The sequence below is a fragment of the Cygnus atratus genome, chromosome Z, assembly GCF_013377495.2.
Source record: "Cygnus atratus isolate AKBS03 ecotype Queensland, Australia chromosome Z, CAtr_DNAZoo_HiC_assembly, whole genome shotgun sequence".
Lineage (NCBI taxonomy): Eukaryota > Metazoa > Chordata > Aves > Anseriformes > Anatidae > Cygnus > Cygnus atratus.
This window is the reverse complement of record NC_066396.1, coordinates 68,679,873-68,705,338: the sequence shown is the minus strand read 5'-3', so window position 1 is coordinate 68,705,338 and position 25,466 is coordinate 68,679,873. Positions and strand designations below refer to the sequence as shown.

Here is a 25,466-nt window from a genome sequence, read left to right as displayed (position 1 = left end):
CCTGCTACCTTCATTCTTGTTAATTTTATTTCCAATTATTTTGAAATGCAAGAGCTAGACTTTAAACTTCTCTCTGTTCAGGTTTCTCCATTTATCATGGCCTTTCTTCATTAACAATTCCACTAGGCATGGCACAGTAAACGAGCAAGGACGTTCTCATTAGGCAATATAATGATCTAATTGCACAGCAAAGCAATAACCACTACAGCCTCCCATTGCACTCTGAACTCATCTTCGCCTCTACTAGGACAAAAGTGACAATGGTGATCAATGAGTGTTTCAGCAGCAGCCCTTGCCCACTAACAGGAGAAGAAGAATGGGTGGGACTGCTCCAGGAGCAATCCTCCACTCTTTGGGGGGATTTAGGCAGTACTTTGGTATAGCACTTTGCTCTTTGTTCATATCATTGCACATTTGAGGTCCATCACAAGCTGAGACCACAGCTCAGAGCACACACAAGCCTGCTGCAAGGGCACACAGCTACCCAGCCTCTCTTCCTGGCTCTGGGAGCCTCTGTTCTGCGAAGAGGCTGGCTGCCTCTTCCTTTAATCCATTTAGGGACAGTGGGGCAGGAAAGCGACACACACGCCAATAAACATCACAAGAAATTTATTCAACAAACACCGCTATAAAGTCGAAAGTATATAACACAAATTGATCTCAGAGCACTACGTTAGCTTTTTTAATCAAAAGATTTTTGTGAGATGGTGTCCTGGTTTCAGGTAGGACAGAGTTAATTTTCCTCCTAGTAGCTGGTAGGGTGCTATGTTTTGGATTAGGAGGAGAAGAGCGCTGATAACATGCTGATGTTTTAATTGTTGCAGAGCAGCGCTTACACCAAGCCAAGGACTTTTCAGCTTCTCGCTCTGTCCTGCTAGCGAGCAGGCTAGGGGTGCAGCAGGAGCTGGGAGGGGACAGACCCAGGACAGCTGACCCAAACTGGCCAAAGGGGTATTCCATACCATCTGACGTCATGCTGAACAATATATAGGGGTGGCTAGCCGGGGTAGAGGGGGGGAGGCCGGCTGCTCAGGGATAGGCTGGGCATCGGTCAGTGGGTGGTGAGCAATTGCATTGTGCATCACTTGTTTCGTACACTTTATTATCAGTAGTACTATTATCATTATTATTATTATTGTTATTATTATTTTCCTGTCTTAATAAACTGTCTTTATCTCAACTCACAGGCTTCATTTTCCCGTTTCTCTCCCCCATCCCAGAGAGGGAGGGGGGAGGGTGAGTGAACGGCTGTGTGGTGCTCAGCTGCCGGCCAGGTTAAACCACAACAGATGGTTATTGCCTGCATCGCAGATTGCTAATTGATGCTGAACAAACCGGTTGTGCTGGGAAACAAATAATATTAATTGTCCCCTGTTCCTCTAACTGCAAACACTAATTTATCCTTCTTGAATACATGAAGGATGAATGCTGACAATTATTCCTTCATGTGATAGATACATGCTCTTAATTTCCATACAGAATGAGGGTTAAATTTGATATACAGAAAACACTGAAAGGGGAGGCTATTTGAAAGACTACACCTGCAACAAACGGGTGTTTGTGCCATTTCAAGGAACTCTTCTTTGTGTTGTTTCATGTCCAGCTACAAGCACTGTACAATTTCACCTTCTAAGGAAATTTTATGACCTCTCTTGAAATAACTAGGCCTCTCTGAAAAGAGGAATTTGAGGACTGCTTTGCTCTGCTGCAAATGAACTAATCCACCCAACCTCTTTTGCATCTGAACTCATTCTAACTTAAGAGAATCATTTTGATCATTTGTGCTTAACTTAAAAGTCACTGTGACATGGAAACAAGGGAATAAAATGCTAAAAATAACCTACGGCATTACTAACAGGAAAAACCTGAAATGTACCAATGACGTGAAAACAAGCACTTACCAAATTATGATAAACTGCACATGAACAAGAAATATTTTACGTTAAGACCCTAAAAACAGAGCAGGGCTAAAAGTGATCCATCCCAGCAAGAGCTTCTGGGTTAGGAGAAGTGGGTCAGCCAATGTATGAGTGACATGGTGGTGGTTGTCAAAGCCTGTGTTCAGGAAGAAGTAGGAGACGAAGTAGCAACACCTTCAAGCACCTGCAGGAAGCCTCACGTTAGCAGGTGCTGCTCCTCACAGAGGGTAACGATACCTTCCTGAGACAAGTAATGAGCTTATGTGAGGAGATGTTTTGCTAGACCTGATGCTTATAAACCAGGTTTGGTTATATAAAGGCTGTGGGCAGCCTTGGCTACAACAACCACAAGATGGTAGAGTTCAGGATCATGAAAGTGAAAGGAGGGGAAAAAAGAAAATGGAAGTATCATAATGAAGAACTTCAAGAGAGTGGACTTTGGCTTGCCCAGGAATCTGTTTAGAAAAATCCCATGGGATACAGTTCTGGAGAGAAGAGTGGTCCAGGAGGGGCAGCCAGTTTTCAAGGTTCACTTCCTCTGATCTCAAGCTTTCTGTTCCTAAAAATAGGAAAAATAAGCAGAGGTGGCAGAAAGCTTGCATGGATTAAAGAGGAACTCCTGACAAAACTTGGCTGTGAAAAGAAAGCACACAAGAGAGAGATGAAGAATTGTGTTGGGATGAATTTAGAGACTGTCCATACAGAGATATGGCTAGGAAAGCCAAAGCCCATATGGAGATAGATCTAGTGAAGGACACGTAATACAAGAAAAAATCATCAGGAAAATGATGACTGGAGAAAATGTGGGCCTGCAGAGGGTTTGGAACGAGGACCTGGTCATAAGGGACATGAAGAAGGCTGAGGCACTGACTGCCTTCTTTGTCTTAGTTTTCACTGGTAAGACTGGCCATCAGCCACCCTAAGGCTCCTGAGACCAGTGGGAAAGTCCAGGGCAAGGAAGCCTTAGCCTTAGTGGAGGAGGTTTATGTTAGGGAACACCTAAACAAACTGGCCATGCAGAATTCCATGGGTCTGACACAATGCTGAGAGAGCTGGGTGTTGTTTCAAGGCCACTCTAGATTATCTGTCAAAGACCAAGGAGATTCATGGGAGGTTCCTGAGGACTGGAAGAGATCAAGTTTAACCCTTATCTTGAGGAAAGAGGATTTGAGGAACCACAGGATGGTCAGCTTGACCTTGATTCCCAGAAAGGTGATGGAACAAGTAATGCCAGAAGCAATTTTAGAACATATTAAGGAGTGCAAGTAGTCGGCACAGATTTATGACGGGAAATCACGCTTAACCAGGCTGATAGCATTCTGTTATGATACAGCTGACTGGGTAGATGAGAAGAAAGTACTGGATATTGTTTTTATTGACTTTAGCAAGGCTTTTGACACTGCTTCCCATAACCTCATAGGCAAATGGATGAAGTACAGACTAGGAAGTGGAGCGAGAGGAGGACTGAAAGCTGGCTGTACTACTGGTCTCAATGGGTTATCTACAGAAGCATGAAGTCCAGCTGTAGACCTGTACAATGGAGTACCCTACCAGTGATATGGGGGGTTGATAGCATTTAACCTCTTCACTGATTTTTTTTAAAGCCTCAATATGAGGCACATTTAAGTATGATCAACTCACACTTCCAAACTATCCTTGACAGCCTATTGCCATCACACTGAGACAATAGCAGACATTCACAACTTTTTAATAGTCAAAATGTGATCCTCTCCTTTAAACCCTGCTGGATTACTGTCAGAAAAAGTGAAATTCTTTTAGGAACAGATTTCTGTCAGAGATATCTCCATGGTGACTGCAGCATGAACAAATTGTAACCAAAAGACATTGTGTCCTGGGTGACCTTCTCTTGGGCTAATATGATTTGAGAAAAGACAGCAAACACATGTTACTGAAGCACAACCAATGTTCCGAGTACGAACTTTCATAACATTATCAAGATCTCTACTGTTTTCTCTAGCAATCCAGAGGATAGACAAACATCTGAGAATAAAAAACATTCATCCAAATTTTAATACTTGTTTTCATTTGAACTGCCTTTGTAGACTGTTTGTTAGACGCTAGCTGTCCTGAAAGAATCCTTAGCAATTTTATCTGAAGATTTTTTATGAGCTCTCCACTTAAGATCAGACAAATGTTTCATAGGGTTGGATTGACTCAAACCACTTTGCAAAGAAGAATGTGGATCTCAAGTACATTCCTTAACCAAACATACACTATGCTCAATCTTGCTTTCCATAAGGTAATGCGGTTACCTATCACACAAAGCAACTTCAATTTATGAAGTGAAAAGTCATATTCGACTTCTTTTGTCACTGTCATCCTTAGTGGAGTCCCTTGTACTATAACTTGATGAAAGTTGGCTTTCTTGCACCTGAGCTTCTGCAAACAGACTAACAGAAAGCTAAACAGACAGTTATTTGACCACGGCTAGTCACCTGGGAAAACACTTCCTGACTAATTCAAGTGCGCATCCACAACATGAAAGTTAAAGGTGTGTCTTCTCAGTCTGATATGTTGAACTAACCTCTGAAAAGAAGCTCAACTATAATAACTTCTAACGTTAAAGCTCCTTCTCTCTCCTGCTCCAATTTTTGAATATTAGAGAATGATCAAGTTATAGAAGTGAGGTCTACCTCTCATGTTTTATAGTACATAAAAAGTCTTGGTAATATGCAATGGATGCATACATCAAATTTTGCTATTTCAGGAGTTATTGTCTGTTTTACAAATATTGGTATTTCACTTCAGAATGTCTCTCGCTTAGAACTTTTATCTTTTCCTATTGCGCCAGACTACACAACATCAGGAGTTCCCTTGAAAAAACATTATTATTATTATTATTTTCTTATTCTTATGGGTTAGCCCCAGTAGGCAGCTTAGTACCTCAGAGCCACTCACTATTGAAAATAGAAAATTATCTCCATCCCAGCCAAAACCAGTACACTCATCACAGGACTCTGAGTTGAAAAAAAAGGACCTACTCTTCATGATTACACTTTTCAAGGTGAAGGCAACTACAAAAAGGTCAACTACAGACATAAGTTATCAAACTATGAAATGACTTAAGAGGCTAAGATACCAAGTATTCCTGGGAAAAAGATAAATAGCATTTAATGATTCATGTACTTTGACCTAAAAAATCCCCGTATACGGGACACTGCTTCTGAAAAGGTTTGTGTGTGGTTTGTGGCGGAGAGGATGAAACAAAGTAGACAGAGTTTTTGTTGTTCAAGAAAAATAGAGACCTACACCAAACATATGTTGGAGTTTAACCTTAAAAGAAATAAATTCTAGCTACGCTGCTTACAGAGAACAATCCTTCCAAAGAAAACTTGCGTTATTCACAGCCTTTCTGCTCTCCTTTTATACTCAGAGCTACTTCAAATTACAGAACTCTGGACTGGCAGATTTTGCTTTATTTCAGTATTACCACAGCCTTCAAGGCAGCAGTAAAACAGGTATGAATTGTGTATTTTCTTTGCTTTTATTAGTCTTCAGAAGACTCTTGTGGAAGTCCCAAATTCTTTCTTCCTCTGGATTCTCCTCTTCCAGGAGAGCCATTTACAGGTTTGTCATTTCCCTGAAGAGGTTTTCACGATCAGGTCAGATATTGCTAGTTCCAAGACAGTTTTGGAGCACAAAACTATGCTGGCAGCCATGCTTGTTCACCCATCCCCTCCAGGGTGAATTTTAGAACTTCTGCAAGCATCTGCTGTATTTAACAAAACCTTTTCTGGTTTTACCTGGTTCCCACTCTAGATTTAGGGCTCCAAATCCATTTAAACCACCTTTTAGAGGAACATGTGACCTGCATAGTTATCTGTAAGCAGTAAGTTCAGCTATGTATCTTTAGAGGAAAAACCCATACACGCCACATATGCTGTCTTTGCTCTTTCCTGAAAATGATGTATTCCTGCCTGCAGAATTACAGTGAAGGTTTCCTCCACACTGTTAGCAGATTTGGGACAAGACATAAGCAAGCATTAAGCCAGTAACTTAGGTATACCTAACGAAAGAATGTTGTATCTTACTTCCCCAGAATTGAAGGAAAAGACTCAAGGAACACAGGCCCCCAGACCTCTACAGTAAGCCAGAGCAGTAAGCTGAGCAGAGCATTAGCTAGCAGAACATGGGCTGTGGACAGACATGCTGTGAAAAACATGTTTGCTGACAATACTGTAGCCCCTTATTCCCTGAGCCAGTTTCCTTTGAAACCTCCTGGAGAGAGGGTTTTCTCTTGATGGGTGCCTCTCACATTTAGTGCTCAGCTTTCTCTCCTCTTTTCTCCTGTGGAGGATGTGCACTCACTGGAACAGATGGTTCACACGCAGTCAGAGGGTGCTGAAAGCCATCCAGATGGCAGAGAGACTCCCAGGTCAGGAGTATGCCCTTCATCTTCACATTGCCAAGTGGGCTGCATCCCTGGGCAACAACACATGTGCAGCCAGAAAGTACCCTGAGCCCTCGATACACCTACTGAAATGCATTTGCACACATTTCCAGTGGGCTGCTATGGAGAAACTATACCCAAGCATCAAGACTAGCAAAATATTAAAGCAGAGAGAATGCAAAATCACAGGAAAAAAACTCTCAAAAAACATAAATCTCCATGTCATTCTTAGATATCTATGGTTAAATTATTAATCTGCTAAGCCTTGTCTTATTCTCTGAAGACATGGAATAAATTAACATTGGCTACTAGTATTAGCTAATATGTCTCCATACCCTTCTGGCAACAATGCCAGAAACCTCAGAGAGATGTTTCAATCATCCCTCTTAAAGATATTTGCCAGAAAACATTTTTACATTGTAAAATTACATTTACAGTAAGTAGGTTAAGAAAAGGTGCTTGACTTTCCTGAAAAATGCATCTAGAGTAGGAAATGTTTTGACCACCTATTAGTATGAGACATCAAGGGTGAGAGGAAAAGGGATGCATTGAGCAAGAGAGGGACAAGATGATTGAGAGGGAACCGAACCAAACCAAACAGGCAGCAACAGTAGGGAGTAAACGTTACTGAAGAAGGAAGGAAAGTGGGAGATGGGATATCAAAGATGGACAATTTAGAAAAAGAAAATACAACACATAATTCATTGATAAGTGAAATACTAGTAGCCTCTAACAAGTGTCAGAAAAGGCAGACAAAGAGGGTTGAAAAGAAAGGAGGCTATGCACTGCAGGGGGAAAGTGAAATGAAACAAATGTAGCATATGATTTTTCAGAACACTTATTTTTCTTTTCCAAGTACTTAAAAGCAATTCAGCCAAGAAAGGGAAACATACAACCTTTTTCCAGCATTCAAGACACTAGTTCAAAATATCTTTAAATGCAGGTTAAGGAAACTATGTTGGGGAAAAAAGATTTTAGCATGACATCAGCATGACTGCAATTCAACTAAATGAATACCTCCTGAAGTACCACTGAACATAATCTTGAGGAAAGAAGCGTAGGACATTTAGAGACAACAGCCATCAAGCACTACCTGTGATGGATAAGCTTTCAAGTAAATAAGAGCTCCCTGGGCCCCACTACACAGTAGCCAAGTGTCCTCATCTTTTATTGATTACTGGCAAGCAAATAGGGTAGAATCTGATGTCTCTTCACGTTCCCAGATCCCTGAATATCGACACTCAAGTAAGAGTCTGCAATGACTCATTTTTATTTTATTTCAGGAGTTACTGAGATAGCTCCTCGGGGATTCATTTGTTGCATGTATACAACAAATCAAGGTTGTTGGTTTTATTTATCCACTATGTCTTCACATTGCTATGAAGTAAGAGGAATGATTTTTAATTGATGACCCTTATGGGTCCCTTCCAACCTGGGATATGCTGTGATTCTGTGATTTTTACATTTGCCCTTTTGACTTCTCTGGCCTGACAGAACACATTTGTGGTTGCCTCTTAGCTGAGACCAATGAATTCTGTTTCCAGGAAACCAAGAGGGATCTGTGCTGGTTGAAAGCAAATTCAACATCTCACCTCAGAAAGGACAGACAATGCACACTTTCCAAATTCACCTCCGAGAAGCACTTTTAATCCCTTCCCTTATCCCAGCTACCCGAGATCTGTCAATACAGAGCAGTTTTATCAGTTATACGTTCACAGAATGACCGACACAATTACTTTAGTTTGAAAATGGACTTTGGGCTGAACTCTTTCCCCAAGCAATACGACTAACTACACTAATAAGAGCATCCAAATAATGTTTATCTTACTACTCCTGTAACATTCAGTTCTCCTCAAGTTAATTGTTCACTGTGTAGACAAGCTCTTGGAAGCTGGCTCATGCTCCCAGGCACAAGGATTTACAGTCCTTTTTCAAACCTGCTCACAAGTTTTTTCAGCAAATCTCTACATCTGTTAAACTGATCGCTTCAAAGTGTAGGCTTGTTTTTACGGTCCTTTTATGCTTTTGGCTTCGGTATCTCAGTAGGCTAAGTTTTACGCCTGACTTAATGTATTTAAGTTCTGAAATCTAGTATTTATGTCTTCTAACTTTTCGCTCAACAATCCTACTACAAAAGCTAAGAAAGAAAGGAGAATGCAGGCCACCAATTCAAAATTTTATTCTAGTATTAATCTAAAGACTTTGCACCCTTTCTTACTGGTTTCTTGCCTAAGGAAAAAGCATGCATTTACAGCCCAATACTATTCAATCTGTTTAGACTTATTTCCAAAGTTTTTGAAAAACAGGTATCTGTAAAATGTGGAGAGCTGGAATTAAGAAAAACTACAGCATTGCAGAACATAATTCACTTCAGACACTCCTGAAGGAGAGCATGATAACATCCCTAAAGCTATGGCAAATACAGAGTCAACACACAGAGGCTAATGAATGGCTAACACATTACACAACAACTATCACATATTTTCTAGAAACAGGTAGAAGACGCCTGGCACACAACTCCCACACCTCTGTGATGTTTAACTCGATAGGTTATGACTCCCTACACACAGAGGAGCACAGAAGCACAATGGCAGGCAGGTGAGGCCCAATAACTTTGTCAGAGAAGCCCTGTGTTGCGCTGATACAAGGGATATCAGTCCCACAGGCCAGGAGTGGCACCCGCCAGGTCAGTCTGCAGGGGAAGCAATGTGGGTGTCACCTCACTGACCAAGGAGGTCACTGCTTAGGGGTGTGGAGATCTTTATGGGATGCATGGGAATAGCACTCTGGGATTGTACAAGAGCTGTTACAGGGTATTCAGGGGAATATTAAGAACCAAAGGTGACATTCGGAGGAATACGTATGTGAAAATAGACGGATAAGGACATAAAAGGGGATAGTCATACATGGAGGTTGCAGGTTGGTGCCCTTCACACCCTGCACCTGATCAGCACATACTGTCCTGTCTTCTCATTAAAGGCTGTTTCTAACTTTTGCTGGGTGTGTTACACTCTTCTGCATGTGTACATACGGGTCTCTGAATATACCAAATGGAGTGGGACTGCAGGTCACTGTGACCCACATGTCCACAGTGCCAAAAACTGGACTGACAGTGGGTGTGCAAGCACCAGCAAACCTCTAGCTGGACTTACGTGCCTGCACGGTGAGTGGCCTGGGAGCCATGTGCGCATGTTTTTCTGTGGATGAGGCACCTGGAGGTGATGACTACTGGAGGGACCAGGACAACCAGGCTGACTGCTAGAGAAACTACAGGAGAGTCTAGGGGTCCACTGAGAGACCTGGAGTTTGTGTGTATGCATGTGTGCATATATGCATGTACGCAGATACCTAAACACACACACACGTGTATGTGTATACCCCGTGTATGTAATGTAAGTATTCCCACACATACATGCATGTGTACACTCACACAAATATATATATCCCCACTAACAGATCTTCACCCTGCTCAGCCAAAGAGAAAAACAGGCTGAGCACCAAGTGTGCCTGATGTTGATCTGAGTGTCCATACGTATGTGTACATACGTAGTGGTTTCAAATGCATGTGTACACATGGGTGTCTGCACATGCAGGTGTATGCTTGCTTACCTGGGTATAGCTCGTGGCTGGACCTGGGAACATGGAGCCACAGCAGCCTTACCTCTGCTGGGTACCAGATTTGGAGACCTCTAACACAACTAAATGAAAGCTTTCAAACATTTCAACCTTTTTTTTTTTTTTCCTGAATGCTTTGTTTTTAAAGAGAGAGAATCATTCCCTACCTAATGAGCTTTCTAATCGTAGCAAAGACACTAGACTACACACTGACATCTGGTTTGTGAAAATGTATTAAGAAGAAGCAATTTCTTCTCTATTTAAAACATGAATAATGATTCCTTACATTTGCCTTGAAAATGTACCATCTATTGCTGCTTTCTCCAGTCCACAGAGGGATGTTGTACATGAAAAGAAGGACATATTCAAGATTATATTGGGTTCCCAATTTTCACATTTTTTTCCTTCTTTTGGGAAGGTTGTCTAAAGCTGAATTGTCCTGTACTAGTAGTTTTGAACAAACCAGCTGGAACGTCTAGATACTTAGTTTGTTCCCATTGACAGTCATGAGTAAGAGAAATAACCTTAGATGGCAAAGAACAACAGTCTTGACATTCAACCACTTATGTCACTTAAAACACAAGCGAACGCTGAAGGCTCATAGATAAAATGCAGTTAATCAGAGTTTGGTCCCATAATAAGGGAGTGTGGTTGTGCATAATAACTTCTTTATTAGTCATCAAGAGATTCCAGCTTCAAATTTTTAAAAGTGAAATAAGAGCACACTTGAGATCACTTCCATAACTCAGTTAACTGACTTAGACTTTTTTTTTTAATCCAAGCAACATTTTCAAAATTAGCCTATTGATTTTATAAGAACTTTAAACTAAAAAAAAAAAAAAAATCACGTCTTGATTTGGAATTTCTGTTTTTACAGCAATCCATGCAGATACATTAGGTAGCAAGTACCATTTTTTTCTAGTTACTAATAAGAATATAGCAAGTGGAATGCCCCCAAGTTGTAGTCAGCTTCATCTTCTGAAAAATAAGTTTGGCTAATACCAATCCTGGAAAGATCCACAAGTACGAGAATTTAACTGCATAAGTTGCTGCCAGCCTGGATCAATCCTGACACGACGGAATGCATTCATTTCTGTTATGCCTGATGAAAACTAAAAATTCACCTGGTATCTTCAGTACAATTTGGATCCAGCTATCTCAAAGGAAAAAGGCTTTGATATGATATGCTGTCTGCCCTTTAAATTGGTTGCTATGTATGGATTTTTAACACCATTCTTTCTTTCTTCAATTACCATGTTGAGAGAAATGGCTAGTTGAGACTTATGCAGCATGCTCTTTTCCAATGTAAGTTAGTGCTAAAGTACTGACCAGCAGAAAGGAAGTTTGGAAAATCTTACTTTTCCGATTGATTTGACCGGGTAATGAACAGATTGTCATTCATGGCAATTTACCAGTAGAAAATATAGAGATGAGACGGTAAGACCCCGGATATCTGCTGAACCCAAATTTTGGACCCCAAACTAGTATCTAGCACTAGAAGAATGGCCATTTAATGGTTTTGTTTTGTTTTTTTTTTTAATAAGGTAAAGCTAACTAAGATTATATGAGTAAAGACTGGAATGGGAATATTCACCACTTAATACTTACTAACATTCTACTTACTTGAATCTGTTGAAATTTGGACATCTTTTGCTGACACCTGTGTTGACCCATCAACATCATCATCTTCATCTGTGGAAAAAAAAAAGATTTTAAGGAAAGATTCTTTTTTATCTAACCTTAAAAAAAAAAAAAAAAAAAGTAGTTGCTGTGTAAGGATGGTTTCCACGGAAGAGTAACACAAAAAAATTCTAGTCAGACAAAAGAACCACATTTTCTTCTAGCTATTTTAGAATAAAAATCCATAGTATAAAATTGTTAAGAAAAACAACACTGCATTGTCACGTAACTATGGTGAAGGCATACATGAAAAGCTTCCACTATCAACTTTAATATCATGACCCAGCGCATTTAATCCCTTTCTCAAGTTGTGATGTCTGCCTATTACCAAATTATACACGGTTTCTATGAATAAATTTCAAATCTATTGCTACTGCAGTAGCAGCTTTCCAGTAAAAAGTATGGGTATTACGGACATAATTTCCATAAATGAAAAACAGATTTGCAGACAAATGAAGAGAAAGAAATTACTGCACTCCAGAAGTGACCTCTGAAGGCAGCTCATATCTCTCACTAAAAGCCATAAATTAACGTCAGCTGATAACAGAGCATGTACAATCACATATAAAACTCAGAAGAGATGAAAAGAAAACCTACTAACATTTAAATTTGCTTCTGTAAAGACAACATCCTGACAACATTATCATTCCCAATGATCAGATCCATAAAGGAAGACCAGTGCAAATCCAAAAAATGAGATATTTTTCTTCTCTAAGGCCAGCAGTAGTGTGCCACAAAAGCCAACCCAATGTACGGATGATATCATGATATTCATACTCCCACCCATCGAAATTGTCAGTCAGTCTTGACTGGGATGCAGACAAAGCTCCCAAAAGCCATAAGCCAGGCTACAACTTTATAAAAACTATGTCTTGCATGTGAGGGAGAAGGCACATGAAACTAAGGAACAAAGAAAGAAAAAAAAATTAAAGCCCTAAGATCTTCAGATCAAAAAACATATTAGGAAAGTCAGAATCCTAATGGAGAAAAACCTTCCAAGAAACAGAGAGGGGTAGTTAACAGGAGTCCTAAACTGGAGACCAGGTATCTTACTGAACATTTAGGTAATGCTTCAATAGACTGCAAAAAAGATCAATAATAATGCTTTTGTATTATATTTTTCAAATATTAAAAAAAAATCGCTTCAGGCAAAATCAAATTAAAAAAAAGTTAACACAAAAATAAGAAATAAAAGAATTCATTGTTGCTTCCAATATTCCCCTTTTTCTAAGCTTAGATGAAAAGGAACTGACCTCTTTCTTTTATGATTCTTTCTCACTCAGTCTGGATACTAGGGAAAGTACCACAAACAGCGTCCTGAGACTGTTCAAGTGAAGTTCTAAGAGTTCCTTTGAATATGCTAAGACAAGAGCTCTGCAGGACAGGCATGAAATGGCATGTTTGAAACTTAAATTTCAAATGGAAGTTCACATTGTATTACATGCCCTTTCTCCTCTTGTCCCAGCACATGATACCATTATGATATTATGCTCTTTCCTCCTTCTTCAAAAAGCCCTCATCTCGTATGAGTTGCTTGTGTGTGTGCTTCCCCCTACTCTCAAAGAAGAGGCAGTTCCTGTAGTCAAATAGAGAGAATATTCTGATTTACATTTGCACTCTGGGGAGACTCATCATACCAGATCCTACCTGATAGTCCCCACACTGAAAAGTAATGGAAAGGAACCAGCAGAGATGCGTTCAGGTGAACAAAGACCACAGTTCCTCTCTCACCATTTGATTCAGCATTAGGCTTGGGATGACCAGGTCTCTGAGGGCATACCAACAACTGACCAAGCCATCCACATAGCATTATTTCAGAAGAGCACAGGAGTATCTCCCCTACCCCTTCAGTCTGTCCCTGACCAGATTAGATCAGCTAATGACTGATCTTCATTGCATTCTTTCAATTCAAAGTACAAGATATACACTTCTATTAAAGGAATGCAAAAAAACATTATTACTTCATGAAATGTGAATGTGTGTAAAACAAACTGGTACATTTAGCATGTACCATATGTCCTGACATTGAAATCTTTCTCTTCAATCATTTAAAAAAAGAAGGAAGAGACTAGAAGGTGCAGCTATAACCTCAGATCCTTTCACTCATGGTGGTCTGTATTCATTCTATTTAGAGGTGACTTAAAGAAAAAAAAAAGCCCAAGTCTGACGAACTAAAAGAGCATGCTGCTGTTTAAAAGATAAACTTGGTTAACATCACAGATACACCAAAAGAGACTGTTAAAAGGGTCTGTGATTAACTTTTGTTAATAATAACACAACTTTACCTTCATTAAAGCTTTTGGGAAACTTGTTGAATACCTAACAATACACCCAAATCAACATTTGTAAGGAATCTCCCAGCAAAACCAAGTTCAGCTGGATTGCATATTTCTGCTATTTCTTATGTTGGAAGCATAAAAGACTGCATCACTTCCCCCGGAGGAGCAATTTATTAGAAAGAAAAATAACTTACTGAAAAAAAAAACAGGCCAATCAACAAGCACGCAACATAAAGATTCCCTCCAGCCGTGCAGGCCTTTATAGTTCTGTACACCTAGCTTATGTAGGCTTAGGGCCATGCACTTTATTTTGTAGCAGGACTGCTGCCATAGATTCTGCATATGCAAACACATGGCTCCTTCTAGCAAACAACTGCCTCTGTGTGCATCAAAAGTTCAAAGCAGAAAGTTCAAGAACAACCTGTCAGGTTGAGAAAAGAGCAGTTACAAACATTTGGCTTTCAAGACCAGTATTTTACCTACCTCATATTTAATTTTGTATTATTGTTAAGTACCAAAAGAAAAGCTTTACAAAAACATAATTAAAGTATCAAACAACAAATACCTCAGTAGTTCAAAAGAATTCTCTTTATCCTAAAGAGCTATTAAACAAACATACACTCTAGATGGCAGCAGAACGTTACGCTGCTAAATATATGATTTCCTTTCAGCGCAGAAATCTTACAAGGGCAGAACCCTCTCACCAAGTCAAAGAGGTAAATAAAAATATTTGCATATATCACAAGCCATATAAAAACCAATGTGTATTAGCAAGTGCTTATCGCAACAATAACACTAATCTCCCACAAAAGTTTTTGTATTTTAGGTTTTTACTTTCTGCATGCTTATTATTGAAAGAACACTCTTCCAGTTGCTCAGTCTGCATTTAGAACCTGTATCCTGTGCCCTGATTTAGCAAAAAGTTATAGTATTGTCACAAAAGCCAGCGAAAATTAGCAATCATACACTCCAGTAAATTATAACACTAAGTTAAACACACTCATCAATTAGTTGCATTCAATTTTGAAAGCTTTTACCTGATTCTGCTTGCAAATTTTCTGATATTCGAAAACAATGCAGTTTGCTGAAGTTGCGAGAAAATAATTGCACGCAGCTTGGAGGAAGAATCATATTCCTTAATCTTCCAAAAGTACATTCTGGTGTGACAATTATGTAGCAAGCAGCATGAGCCTATAAATAGAACCATCAATTAAGGGCTTTGTGAAACACAAAGAAAGCAGGTTTGTTTATAACAAAACATGTACTGGAACTGCAAAAGTCAGGCTAGAACGTACAGACCTTTTGTAAATCGCATTTTTTCATTCTAGATTTTAATTTGCTCCATTAATTTTTTAAACAAACAATAATGGGAAGTCTTAACATGTGAAGAAACTTCAAGTATTATAAATCTTAATTAAAAACTAAAGATTTTGAGCAGACATCTGGAGAAGATTAACATTTTGATCTCATGCTCTGGATCTTCTGATCTATATAGATATTTATTGGGGTAGGTGGGAAAGGTAGACAGGTTAAACTGACAAACTTTTAAAAAGAAAGAGTTTAAAACTTCTTACACTTGCTTGCAAGAACCTGCTTGCACATTCTGAGATAAGACATTTGGAGTTTTATTCCAAGTCTTGACTAGTTTGTTTCTGCTGTTGTATTTGTCCTAGATCCATCTTTGCTGAATATGCATGCCTTTATAACTGTGGCCATGTAGCATGTTATATTTGTTAGGCTGTTCTCAAAGACAGCTCCTGACACCTCAGAAATTATGAATCAGATTACAAATACAAATGCCACTATTTTTATGATATAAAAAAAAATTAAATGATTCAAATCATATCTGAAATACACAAGACTTTCATTTTAAACAATTATTACATAGTATGCCTCATCTAGAATTACGTGGCAAATTAATGATTTAATTTACCAGACAAACGTCTCTGCTCACAACCCATCTGGCACTACTTTGGTCTGTAATTATATTTCTACAGGAGGTAGTATTCAGTGGATGGACCAATTCCTATCTATGCAGAAGACTAGCTTTTATAAGGGTTACTGAAGCTTACCATCATGTTGCAGAAGTCATGGGAAAGACAGAAACCAATATTCACTACTAACACAAAATTACAGGTTGAGAGTATTCTACACGGACAGAGGAATATGCATATTAGAATGGTGAGGTGAGCTTTTGACTTTTCAGAATTCATGTGATTTAAAAGAACTGATTTCGCACAGCAAAATTAACTGCAAACTTATAAACTGCAATATTTAAGGATTAGTCTCCATTAAAATTTAATTCCATTATTTTCACATAAAGTTTAACTGTGATTTTGCAAATTGCTTATTCTAGTGACTAATGGGGAAAAAAAAAAATTAACACATTTCCTACCTAATTAATGAATGAATATATACGCTGACATATTTGTGTATATAGATAGATATATACACACACGCACACATATATTTCTTATGTGTATATATATGATTCCCACAAATACACCCAACAGCACAACATACCAGAATGCCACACCATTCACATCTCATGCCAGACAGCACCTCAGAAGAGCCACAGGTTTTTTTGCAAACTTCGCAACGAGCACCTGAAGGAAGGTTTCCCTCCCTCCAGTGGTGATGGTAAGTATCCTGGTAGAACACATCACAACTTAGCATTACACCAGACAACAGGTACAGAAGTATCTTCAACCTAACTTTAAAATGAGCAATTCAAACAGTTCTGAGAAAACAGCAACACAGACCAGGGCATTAACTATTTTCTTAATAAAAATAAAACCCTGAACAATCCTACATCTCACAAGAAGACCTTATCAAATGGCCCAAAAATTTAGTACATAATGCTTCGTCTTTGGAGTCCACCAAAACCAATTATTCTTAAAAAAAAATCCTGAAAGATCAGTATTACACATATATTTTACACTGAGAACCTGGGAAGTCTTGCCTCAGACAGACTGTAGGAAGTCTAAGGGATGTGACAGTGTTCACCAGGGATGCACTGCATCCAACAGCTCAAAAAAAAAATCCATATCAGCTACTGCAATGCAAGTGTTTAGAAAGATGATGGATTTTGTTTTTTCTTTTTAATTAGTATGTTGTATGCATTGCACAGACTTCTCAACAAGACTTCTATAAACCTCAAAAATAGAGATGTTTATCAAAATTTAAGGTCATCTCACTATCTGCAATACATTCTACAGCCACAAAACATCTTTTTCTACACAGCAGCAGCAAAAGTGCTTTGATAACTGTCAGCATGGGGAAAAAAAATAAAAGAAAGAAAAAGGTTAGAAAAAGGTCTTCCCCCCTGCCTCTAGCCCATGTTTTCACACTGAAAAGGTGTGACTGCTTTCTGCTGCAGATGTGCTCACGCTTACCTGGTCCTGGTGCCCGTCCTGGTGACACTGCCGGCAGTCGCTACAAGCAAACAGGATACAATCTGTGTGGACGTGTAGCTCACAAACTAAAAGATGAAAACAAGAAAACTTCTTTAAGTCAAAATCCCTTGGTTTCTGCTGCTCCTCACTCCCTCCCTTCCTCCAGTACTTCCTCCATTACTTTTCTGCATGGCATTTTCTTCCCTTCATGCTCTTTTTTGTTCAGCAAACACAGACAATGAAAGTTTATCAGCACAATCTTGTGTGTTGCTCAATTTCCTTTGTGTTAAACTAATGCAGCAAATCCGAGGAAAGGCTGAGCTAGTTTTGCTCATAACTACCTGCAGTACAGTAAGCTAAATTTGTAACAACTGTTTAGCTTATTACAGCTTTGTCTCATCACTTCACGGGAACAGCTGCCTACTCTAATATTATCACTTCTGAAGTCTACTTTGACTGAATCAAAACCAAATAATTGAATATTAGAAGCATTAACAGAAGAAAGTTTCCCTTCTGTGTCCAAACATCAAGCCTTGAGCGCAAGATAATGTTCTTCACGAGCTCAGACTTGTCTGAGCTATTGTTGCACACTGTAAATTACCATATCATTGTCAGGAAAAGGAAAATGATCATTTTTTTCAGAGCATTCTCCTAAGTAAGCTTCACATTGTCTACCTGTGAGATACTTTACCTGGAAGAAGTTTCAGTGAAGACTGTAGAGCATTTTGTGTTGTTTATTTATTTATTTTGGATAAAGTACCTTCATTTCTTAAAAACTGACTTGAAATATCAGACATCAACAAAAATACAACTAAAAGACCTCAACACTCAGCTTCATTACTGAAATAGTTATGAAAGTTCTCTAAGAAACTCAAACAGATGTATGAAATAGATCCATCTCTAGCTGCTTTTTAAAAACTTTGCATAGACAAGTACTCTGGAAAGGCATCTGATTTTTGGTCAAATATATTAAAGTAAGAGGCAGGAGTCAGATTCTCCAACTACTTTTTTTTCCTGTTCTGTTCAAACAGGTTATTGCTCCAAGGATGTCACAATAATCTGAAGACTTTAACCTGAAGATTGGAAGGTGCTAATCATGAATGTTATCCATGCTACCTGAAAGCATCCTGAAAACAGTATAAAATCACCTAGAGCATAACTCGTTTTGAAATCACTCTCCAAGCTCTAGAAAAAGTGACCGCACTAACACTGTCTTAATTCTAATTATGCAGAAAAACATGATCTACCACCACATCAAAGCACAGACTGTCCTAAGGGCTTGCTCTCTCAACCACAGATGTTCATGTACAGTTCCCCATACGGTGGATCTTTACCAAGCTCAAGAATCTTACATGAGCTGTGGCAAGGTCTGTCCTCAGCTCATACTTCTCCCAGAACCATACTCATAGATAAAACAGGAATATTTTACAGTTTTGTAGATTCAGCTACTAGGCAAGTAAGATGCTTTGTGTCATGCCCTCAATAACAGTGAAAGTTTCTGCAGACCAAATTATACTTTCAAGAAATTACCAAAAATACTGTTTTTTTAATCGTTGTCTGCTAACACAAACACACGCTGCCCTTTGCCATACTGTGTAAGAATACAGAAGGTTTTTCTGCCCCCCCAGCTTTTCTTTTCTTTCCCTTACCCCGCTGCTGCTACTAACATGTACTCCAAATCATAATTAGAAAGAAAATGTGTGCATGTGAACGGCAGGAGTGTCACAGGAGTTATACCCTTAAGATAGCTATCCCGCTCACAGGAAAGATAAAGTTGTTGAAATGTAAAGATCAATCCAAATCAGAGTGCCTTCAAAACAGTTTAATCTTTATCAGCCTTTCCATAATCTATGCAGTTCTTTAACTCATAAAAGAATTAAGGTTTTCTGTTCAAGTTAATAGGGAAAGCTTTGTGAATTCCTTTCTAATTGCCAAAAAAGTTGGTTTATTTCAGATATATAACTTGGCAGCACAGCCTTTAAAATGTTAAATGCACTCCTCAAAATATAAAAATCTATCCATTAAGTAGAAGTTCACAAATAATTTTCTGCTCCTGGCTGATGCTTAAAAAGAAAGTTTTAAAAAAGATCTAGCACTAAAAATGCTTGGGTTAGTCTGTTCTTTTCTCTTTTTCTTTTTCTTCCCCCACCCCCGTCCTTCTTGGAAAGAAAAGGAAGAGGAACATTCAACATCCTGAGTTCAGATTCAATTGTTACTTGCGAATTCTACAGCAAAAACAGTGATCCAAAGGAATTAATAATCATCAGCAGAGTTTAGATTACAAATATTACATTTTTTGCCATTGAATCATATGTATTCATATCACCAGGTGTTACTATGCATGTATGCTCATTTCTGAGAACAGATGCCCCACCAAGCATCCAGTGCGTAGCACTTATCTAAAATTTTTCCTTTCAAATAATATTTTATTGCAAAATATGGAGACCAAACCAAGTTATATAAATTATTTTAAAAGTATATCTAACTCTGTATAAAAGTGTATCTAACTATATCTAATAAATTATTTAAAAAGTATATCTAAGTCTGTCGATGACTACTTTAGAATGGGTAATTTCATCTTAGCTCTGCTTTCCATCTTAGTTATAGCAAATATTCCAAGAAAAGTTCTTTAATCTTGATGTCAGAAGAGAACATCATAACCAATATTGTATATTAAGAATAGTTCTATTAAGAATAGTTTCTAAAACAAATTCTACAAGTATTTTTGAAGAGTAAAGGAAGGCTCTTGTACACTTTATTAATCTCAACTGTGCTTAATAAACTACACTTTTTAAAAGTATCAAAAAAACAAGTTGTAGAGTTATTAGTATTCAGAGCACAGAATAGCAGTGTCACACCACACAAAACAAAAAATCCTTTTAATCCATATTAGGAACACAACTCAGAACCTTTAATGAACCAGGAAAAGTGTCTGGGCATTTGTATTACCTAATTATAACACGTGATTTCATGTGTTTCTTGTTTAAAAACTCTTAATTGGAAATGTCTGAAAAAATAAATATCCACTTGCAATGGGTACAAAGCTGATAAAGTATAATTAATATAGTAAGAACAAGAAGGCAAAATTTGGAAAGCTTTAACTAAAATAGACCATTAAACTAAGGCCATTTTCAAGAATTAAGAAGACATAGCTAGTGAAATTTTTTTTTTTTTTTTAATGTTTACTTCATGCCACACAGAGTTTTGAAACTTATTAAGACAAATCACTGGAAAGTGGTATCTGTAGCTCTTTGACCATCCCACCAAAGCAGCCAATTCACACAGTAACTGTATTAAATGACAGATTTCAATCAGTCAGTGAAATAAATTTTAGATTCGTTATGCAACTCACCAGATAAATGCAGAAGCAAAAACACTGCATCATTTTAAGTCCAAATACTCTGATGAGAGAAACATTTACCCTACACATACACCTAAGCAACTGCATCAGATAAGACATTATCTTTAGCACAACTGCAATTCTGAAAGCATTTCTGAATTGGTTCTTCTCTCATTAGACTCCTTCACTTTTTTTTTTTTTTTTTTTTTTAAACAGTTTGCCAGTAACGTTTATTTAAAATACTAAATTCTATTGAACGTTACAACATCAACAGAACAAGCGCTACTAGAAATTTAGGACAAGAGAGTCAACGAAGAATTAAGGAGCTGCCTCACATCAAAATCAGTGAAGGGTTTGTGCCAACATATATTTCAAATTAATGGATCCTAAAATCATAGTGTTTGGGTGATTTCTTTACTCACTGTTGTTGTTTTTCTTTTCCTTTTTTTTTCCCCCCCAAGGAATGTATGTCAGAACACTCTAAAACAGTACTGTTTTGACAAATAGTATTTTCAAATATCTTTACACCTAATGCACCTTATCCCCATTACAAGCAACAGACATCTGAGACTAGTGACACGGAGAGAAGTTATATTCAAGTTACATTCCTATTGTTTTGTAGAAACAGGAAGGTTTTAGGTACATGAATACCTGGTAACTCTCTGTAACAAAAGCTTCCACTGGAAATATAAAAAAAAAAATACTTCAACAGAGTAAGTCTTTATTTTGTCCTAATAGCTTCTCATTCTTTGCACATCTCAGGCATGGACTCATAGCACACCATCAACAAGAGAGACCTGTGATGCCTTAACTTAAAGTACACACTTGCACTGTCAATGAGTAGATAACACAATATGAAAATCTCTCAAACACAGTAGAGGCATTATTGGCACATATGTACCTACAGTACCAAGATATGCACTGTAAGAAAAGCCTATGCTACTGGATAACGTACAGATGGCTATGCAAGTAGGGCTTTTTAAGTTACCTTCACATCGAAAAGCAGGTGACTCTAGTGACTTTCTGCACACAGTGCAAAACTTTCTTTTGTAATGTCCTGGAGGCCCAAAACAGTGTGCAACTGGAACCTGCCAAGGAAGAACATATGAAACATTATCAGCTGCAGCTTTCCAAATGGCAGTTATAGCTCATAGAAACTGCTTTATCATACAGGATAGGATAGCATATACAATGTGAACTCAAGTAAGCCTTAGAACAAATATTTGAAATACCTATTTTTTTATTTAAAGATATACACATACACATGATGTATATATTTTTAAGTGCTAGTCAGCTTGCTGATGATTCACAGTACTGTGAATGCAAAGGTTTCCTTTGGGTTCAGTGCCATGCAACGTACCTGGAACCTCAGCTCCTCTCTGAAGTATTCTTAAATGAATCAAGGACCATTAAACAGTAACAGCTGTATATATACACCCTCAGACAACATGCCCTAAAGACACATTCAAGACAGTTTCTAAAAGCGTGATGCTGCCACAGTCCAGTATCCTCCACATGTTTTTCACCTATTCCACAAATATAACCCTGCCAACTGGCAGGATGGTAAAGAGGTTCAGCTCCAAACTACATCTGTACTGCTGTTCCTGGTGACTCTATGTTGAAAAACATGTGTTTCAATATCCCCTTGGTAATAGCTGTACCAACAGTTTCGGCAAGTTTATTTCTTGTATGCTCTTTCCTTATCGTAAAAGGATAGGTGTTTTCTTGATTAATACCAAAGACTGGAAGCTATGGTAACATTTTAAGGTGGAGGCAAAAGGCAACAATGGAGGAAAGAAGAAAAATTAAGGAGAAATACATTTGAGCTTTATACTTGTTCTAGAGACCACTCTTCCTAAAAGATGCACAGCTCTGTCAAGACTGACATCCACATAAGAAGGAAGAAGCATAACTGCATCTTTAAAATGCCAGAATCCAAATAACTTCCATAAAATTATGCTGTGATTAAAGCTAATAACTTTTTTAATCTTTCAAATTTCACATTTTGTATCTCACAAGCCCTTCGGACAAACATATCAGATTTATCTTCTGTTTCTTGCATCACAAAAAAATCAACCAACCAAGCAACCAAAAACTTGTGAAGGCTAAAACATGGTTTATTTAAGCATGAAATTAAATTAATCATTCCCAGAAAAAGATTAGGAAATAGTGACGTAAGGTACACATAGTTAGAGACACCTTCTTTTCCTCCTAGATCCATGAGTAAACAGTCCTCTGAGGTTATTGAGAAGGATCTGAAATTTTTCCTTATAGATTAGAGTTTTCCTGTGAACCACTAGCAGCAAATCTGACACATACTGGCAACGCAGAATTCGAGGACCTAAAATGTCCCTTTCAGTTATAAAATACTAGTTCCCACTCACATTTCTGCCTCTGAAAGCATACGCACATTTACACTAAACGATCCTGTACTCTGAGTATGTTCAATAAAATAAGCAAGATACAGTTTTTCCAGATATAACATGAGGGGAAAAGACGACTGCTGGAAGTTTAATCAATAGATTAATCAAGAGAGACTTTCTTTAGCTCTGGAGTGCTCAATAACCTGCTTTGGATGCCCAACATGGACTTGCAATCCCTTCAACAACTGGTGTTCAAAATACGGAGACCTTTTCTCTCCCTGGCCTTGAGTCTGGCTGTTTTATCTTACAACTGGCATAGAAGAGCAGGCTTTTCATTATTGTCATAGTGTTTAGTAAGCAAGAGAAGTTCTGCTGAAGAAAAAGGGCCCTCCATAGATCAAAGCAGAGTTTTGTGTAAAGCAGTGTTTAATCTGGAAAAGACTGCAAAACAGGACTTTGACCGGAGACAAACTTATCCATGGTCTGACCATACTTATCTAGAAGACTCAAGGGAAAGAGACCAGGTCTAAATTCTGCAGTTATTCAAGCCCTGGTGACAATTTTCTAAAGACTCAAGTCAGTGCCAAAGATAAAAGAACAACATACTGATTGAAACACTGGATGTGGCAAAAAAAAAATAATCCATTCCTTCAGCTTCTAACTTTTGGGAACAAGCGAAAGAAGCTTTGTTAATTATGAGCAGTCCTTCTAACTTGCTTTAGAAATTACAGGTACAAAACTGCTGCAGAGCCTGGTGGGAAATGGGATGGGAGTAACATGGAAGAGGAAATGGAAAAGAGCAAGTACAACATAATGAGCTCATCAATCACAGGCTATTTTTCCGAGCAGTTCACTACATTTCTTTTGTTGTTGAACAAGTTCCAAGCACCCAATATATAAACAAATCAAAACTCTTAGACTTGGAAAGCCAGCGAATCAGCATGTCAGAATATGAAATGTTATCTATTATTCTTTAATTTATATCCACCTGTATAAGTACAGCAAGCTACAGACACACAAGGGGGCTTAAAGAGAGAAAGTTAATAATTGATGAGAGTTAAAAACTTCTTTTCCAATTCAATTCCTTAAATTACTTTATGCAAACCACGAAAATCAATTTCCAGAGAAAGATATAGAAAATTTCTGCTAGTAATACCATTAAATGACATTTAGTATTGATCAGAAGTCCATCAACAGAAAGTATAATGCTAACACTCTGGCATAAGCTCCAGCATGACCTTGTACTGATGTACAAGATGTTCCTAGTCTCTGTTTTGTTTCCTGCCATCTGTTAAGAAATCCAAAGCATTACTGTTACACATTTCTGTAAAAGCTCATATCAGCTTGCGGTAAGATTTAGTTCTATAGAAATCTAAAGCTTACAGATTCTAACCCCTTCAGTGCAATCTGTGCAAGTGCTTAGCACAAGACCATGCAATCACATCACACAGAAAGAACAGCAACAAATGCATCCTCAGCAACAAATTACTCCAAACTTTAGAAGAATAACATGGGAAATAACTTTTAAAATTGTTCCTCATCCTGAAATGCCATGGAGTGTCAAGCACATGGTGAACATCAGATCATCAGTTTAATGTGTTTTTCCACTGAGGTGCAATCACAATGTACAGAGCAGCCCAACTGCCACCTGAACCATCTCACGGACCTGTCTCAGGTGAGGTCAAGTATTACTTGTCTGCAATCTTCCAGACACCTCAGTAAGGGAAAAACACAAATGCCTATTCTTTACCCAGCTGCAGCTGCTATTCTACCAGCTGAGGCAAAAGGAAAGATTTTAGCCTGAATCTTGAAAAAAGTGTCCCCATCCCCCCTGCCCCCCCGCTAGTCACAGGTCTTTTGTGGACTGCTCTCAATATAAGGCCAAAAGAATTTGCCAGGAGAAATTAAAATGGATGGGTGTTTCTGAAACAGTAACACATGTGTATTCTGGTATTTCCAGCACAAATATACCCCCTCATCTAATGTTCCTAAGGTTCATTCTGACAACAAAAGCTCTATATGCTCTACAGAGGTGCGCATGGTGATCAGAGAGCACCCCGTGACTACTCTGCCCAGACCACTCACTCTCGAAGAAAAGCTAGCAACTTTGTGATTCAACTTTTCCCAGTATCAACATCTTTTCAATTATTTACTGCTTGGTAATCATACAGAGCCCTTTTGTTTGCTTGAAGCCTCTCCGCTTCATTAATGAAAGGTCTTTATTTCTGCAACACAAATACTCTGCATTTTGCACTGTATTTCTACTTTTTCCTTTTATGGGCTACGCCTGTCAATTGCTCTTTGCGTCCAAACTGAAGTTCTTCCTTTGTGTGCTCTACGTATCAGTCAGTGTTACAAAGCAACTTTAAGTACACATTCCACTTGGAAGTTTTGAAATTGGGTGTGAATGCAAAGAGAAGCAGTATCTCAACATATCACAAGACAGCAGAGGAAAGAAATTTTA

At 38.3% G+C, this 25,466-nt stretch overlaps 1 protein-coding gene across 1 annotated transcript in view; it reads right to left on the bottom strand.

The window, feature by feature from the left end:
- The window catches only part of DGKQ (diacylglycerol kinase theta), a 92,918-nt gene that overhangs the window by 38,915 nt on the left and 28,537 nt on the right, over nucleotides 1-25,466 (bottom strand). The window contains exons 3-7 of the mRNA XM_035562976.2: nucleotides 21,628-21,727; nucleotides 17,300-17,385; nucleotides 16,428-16,553; nucleotides 14,942-15,095; nucleotides 11,569-11,637 (exon numbers count right to left, since the gene is read on the bottom strand). Of these exons, the coding sequence (XP_035418869.1) occupies nucleotides 11,569-11,637; nucleotides 14,942-15,095; nucleotides 16,428-16,553; nucleotides 17,300-17,385; nucleotides 21,628-21,727 (535 nt within the window). The remainder of the gene's footprint in view (nucleotides 1-11,568; nucleotides 11,638-14,941; nucleotides 15,096-16,427; nucleotides 16,554-17,299; nucleotides 17,386-21,627; nucleotides 21,728-25,466) is intronic.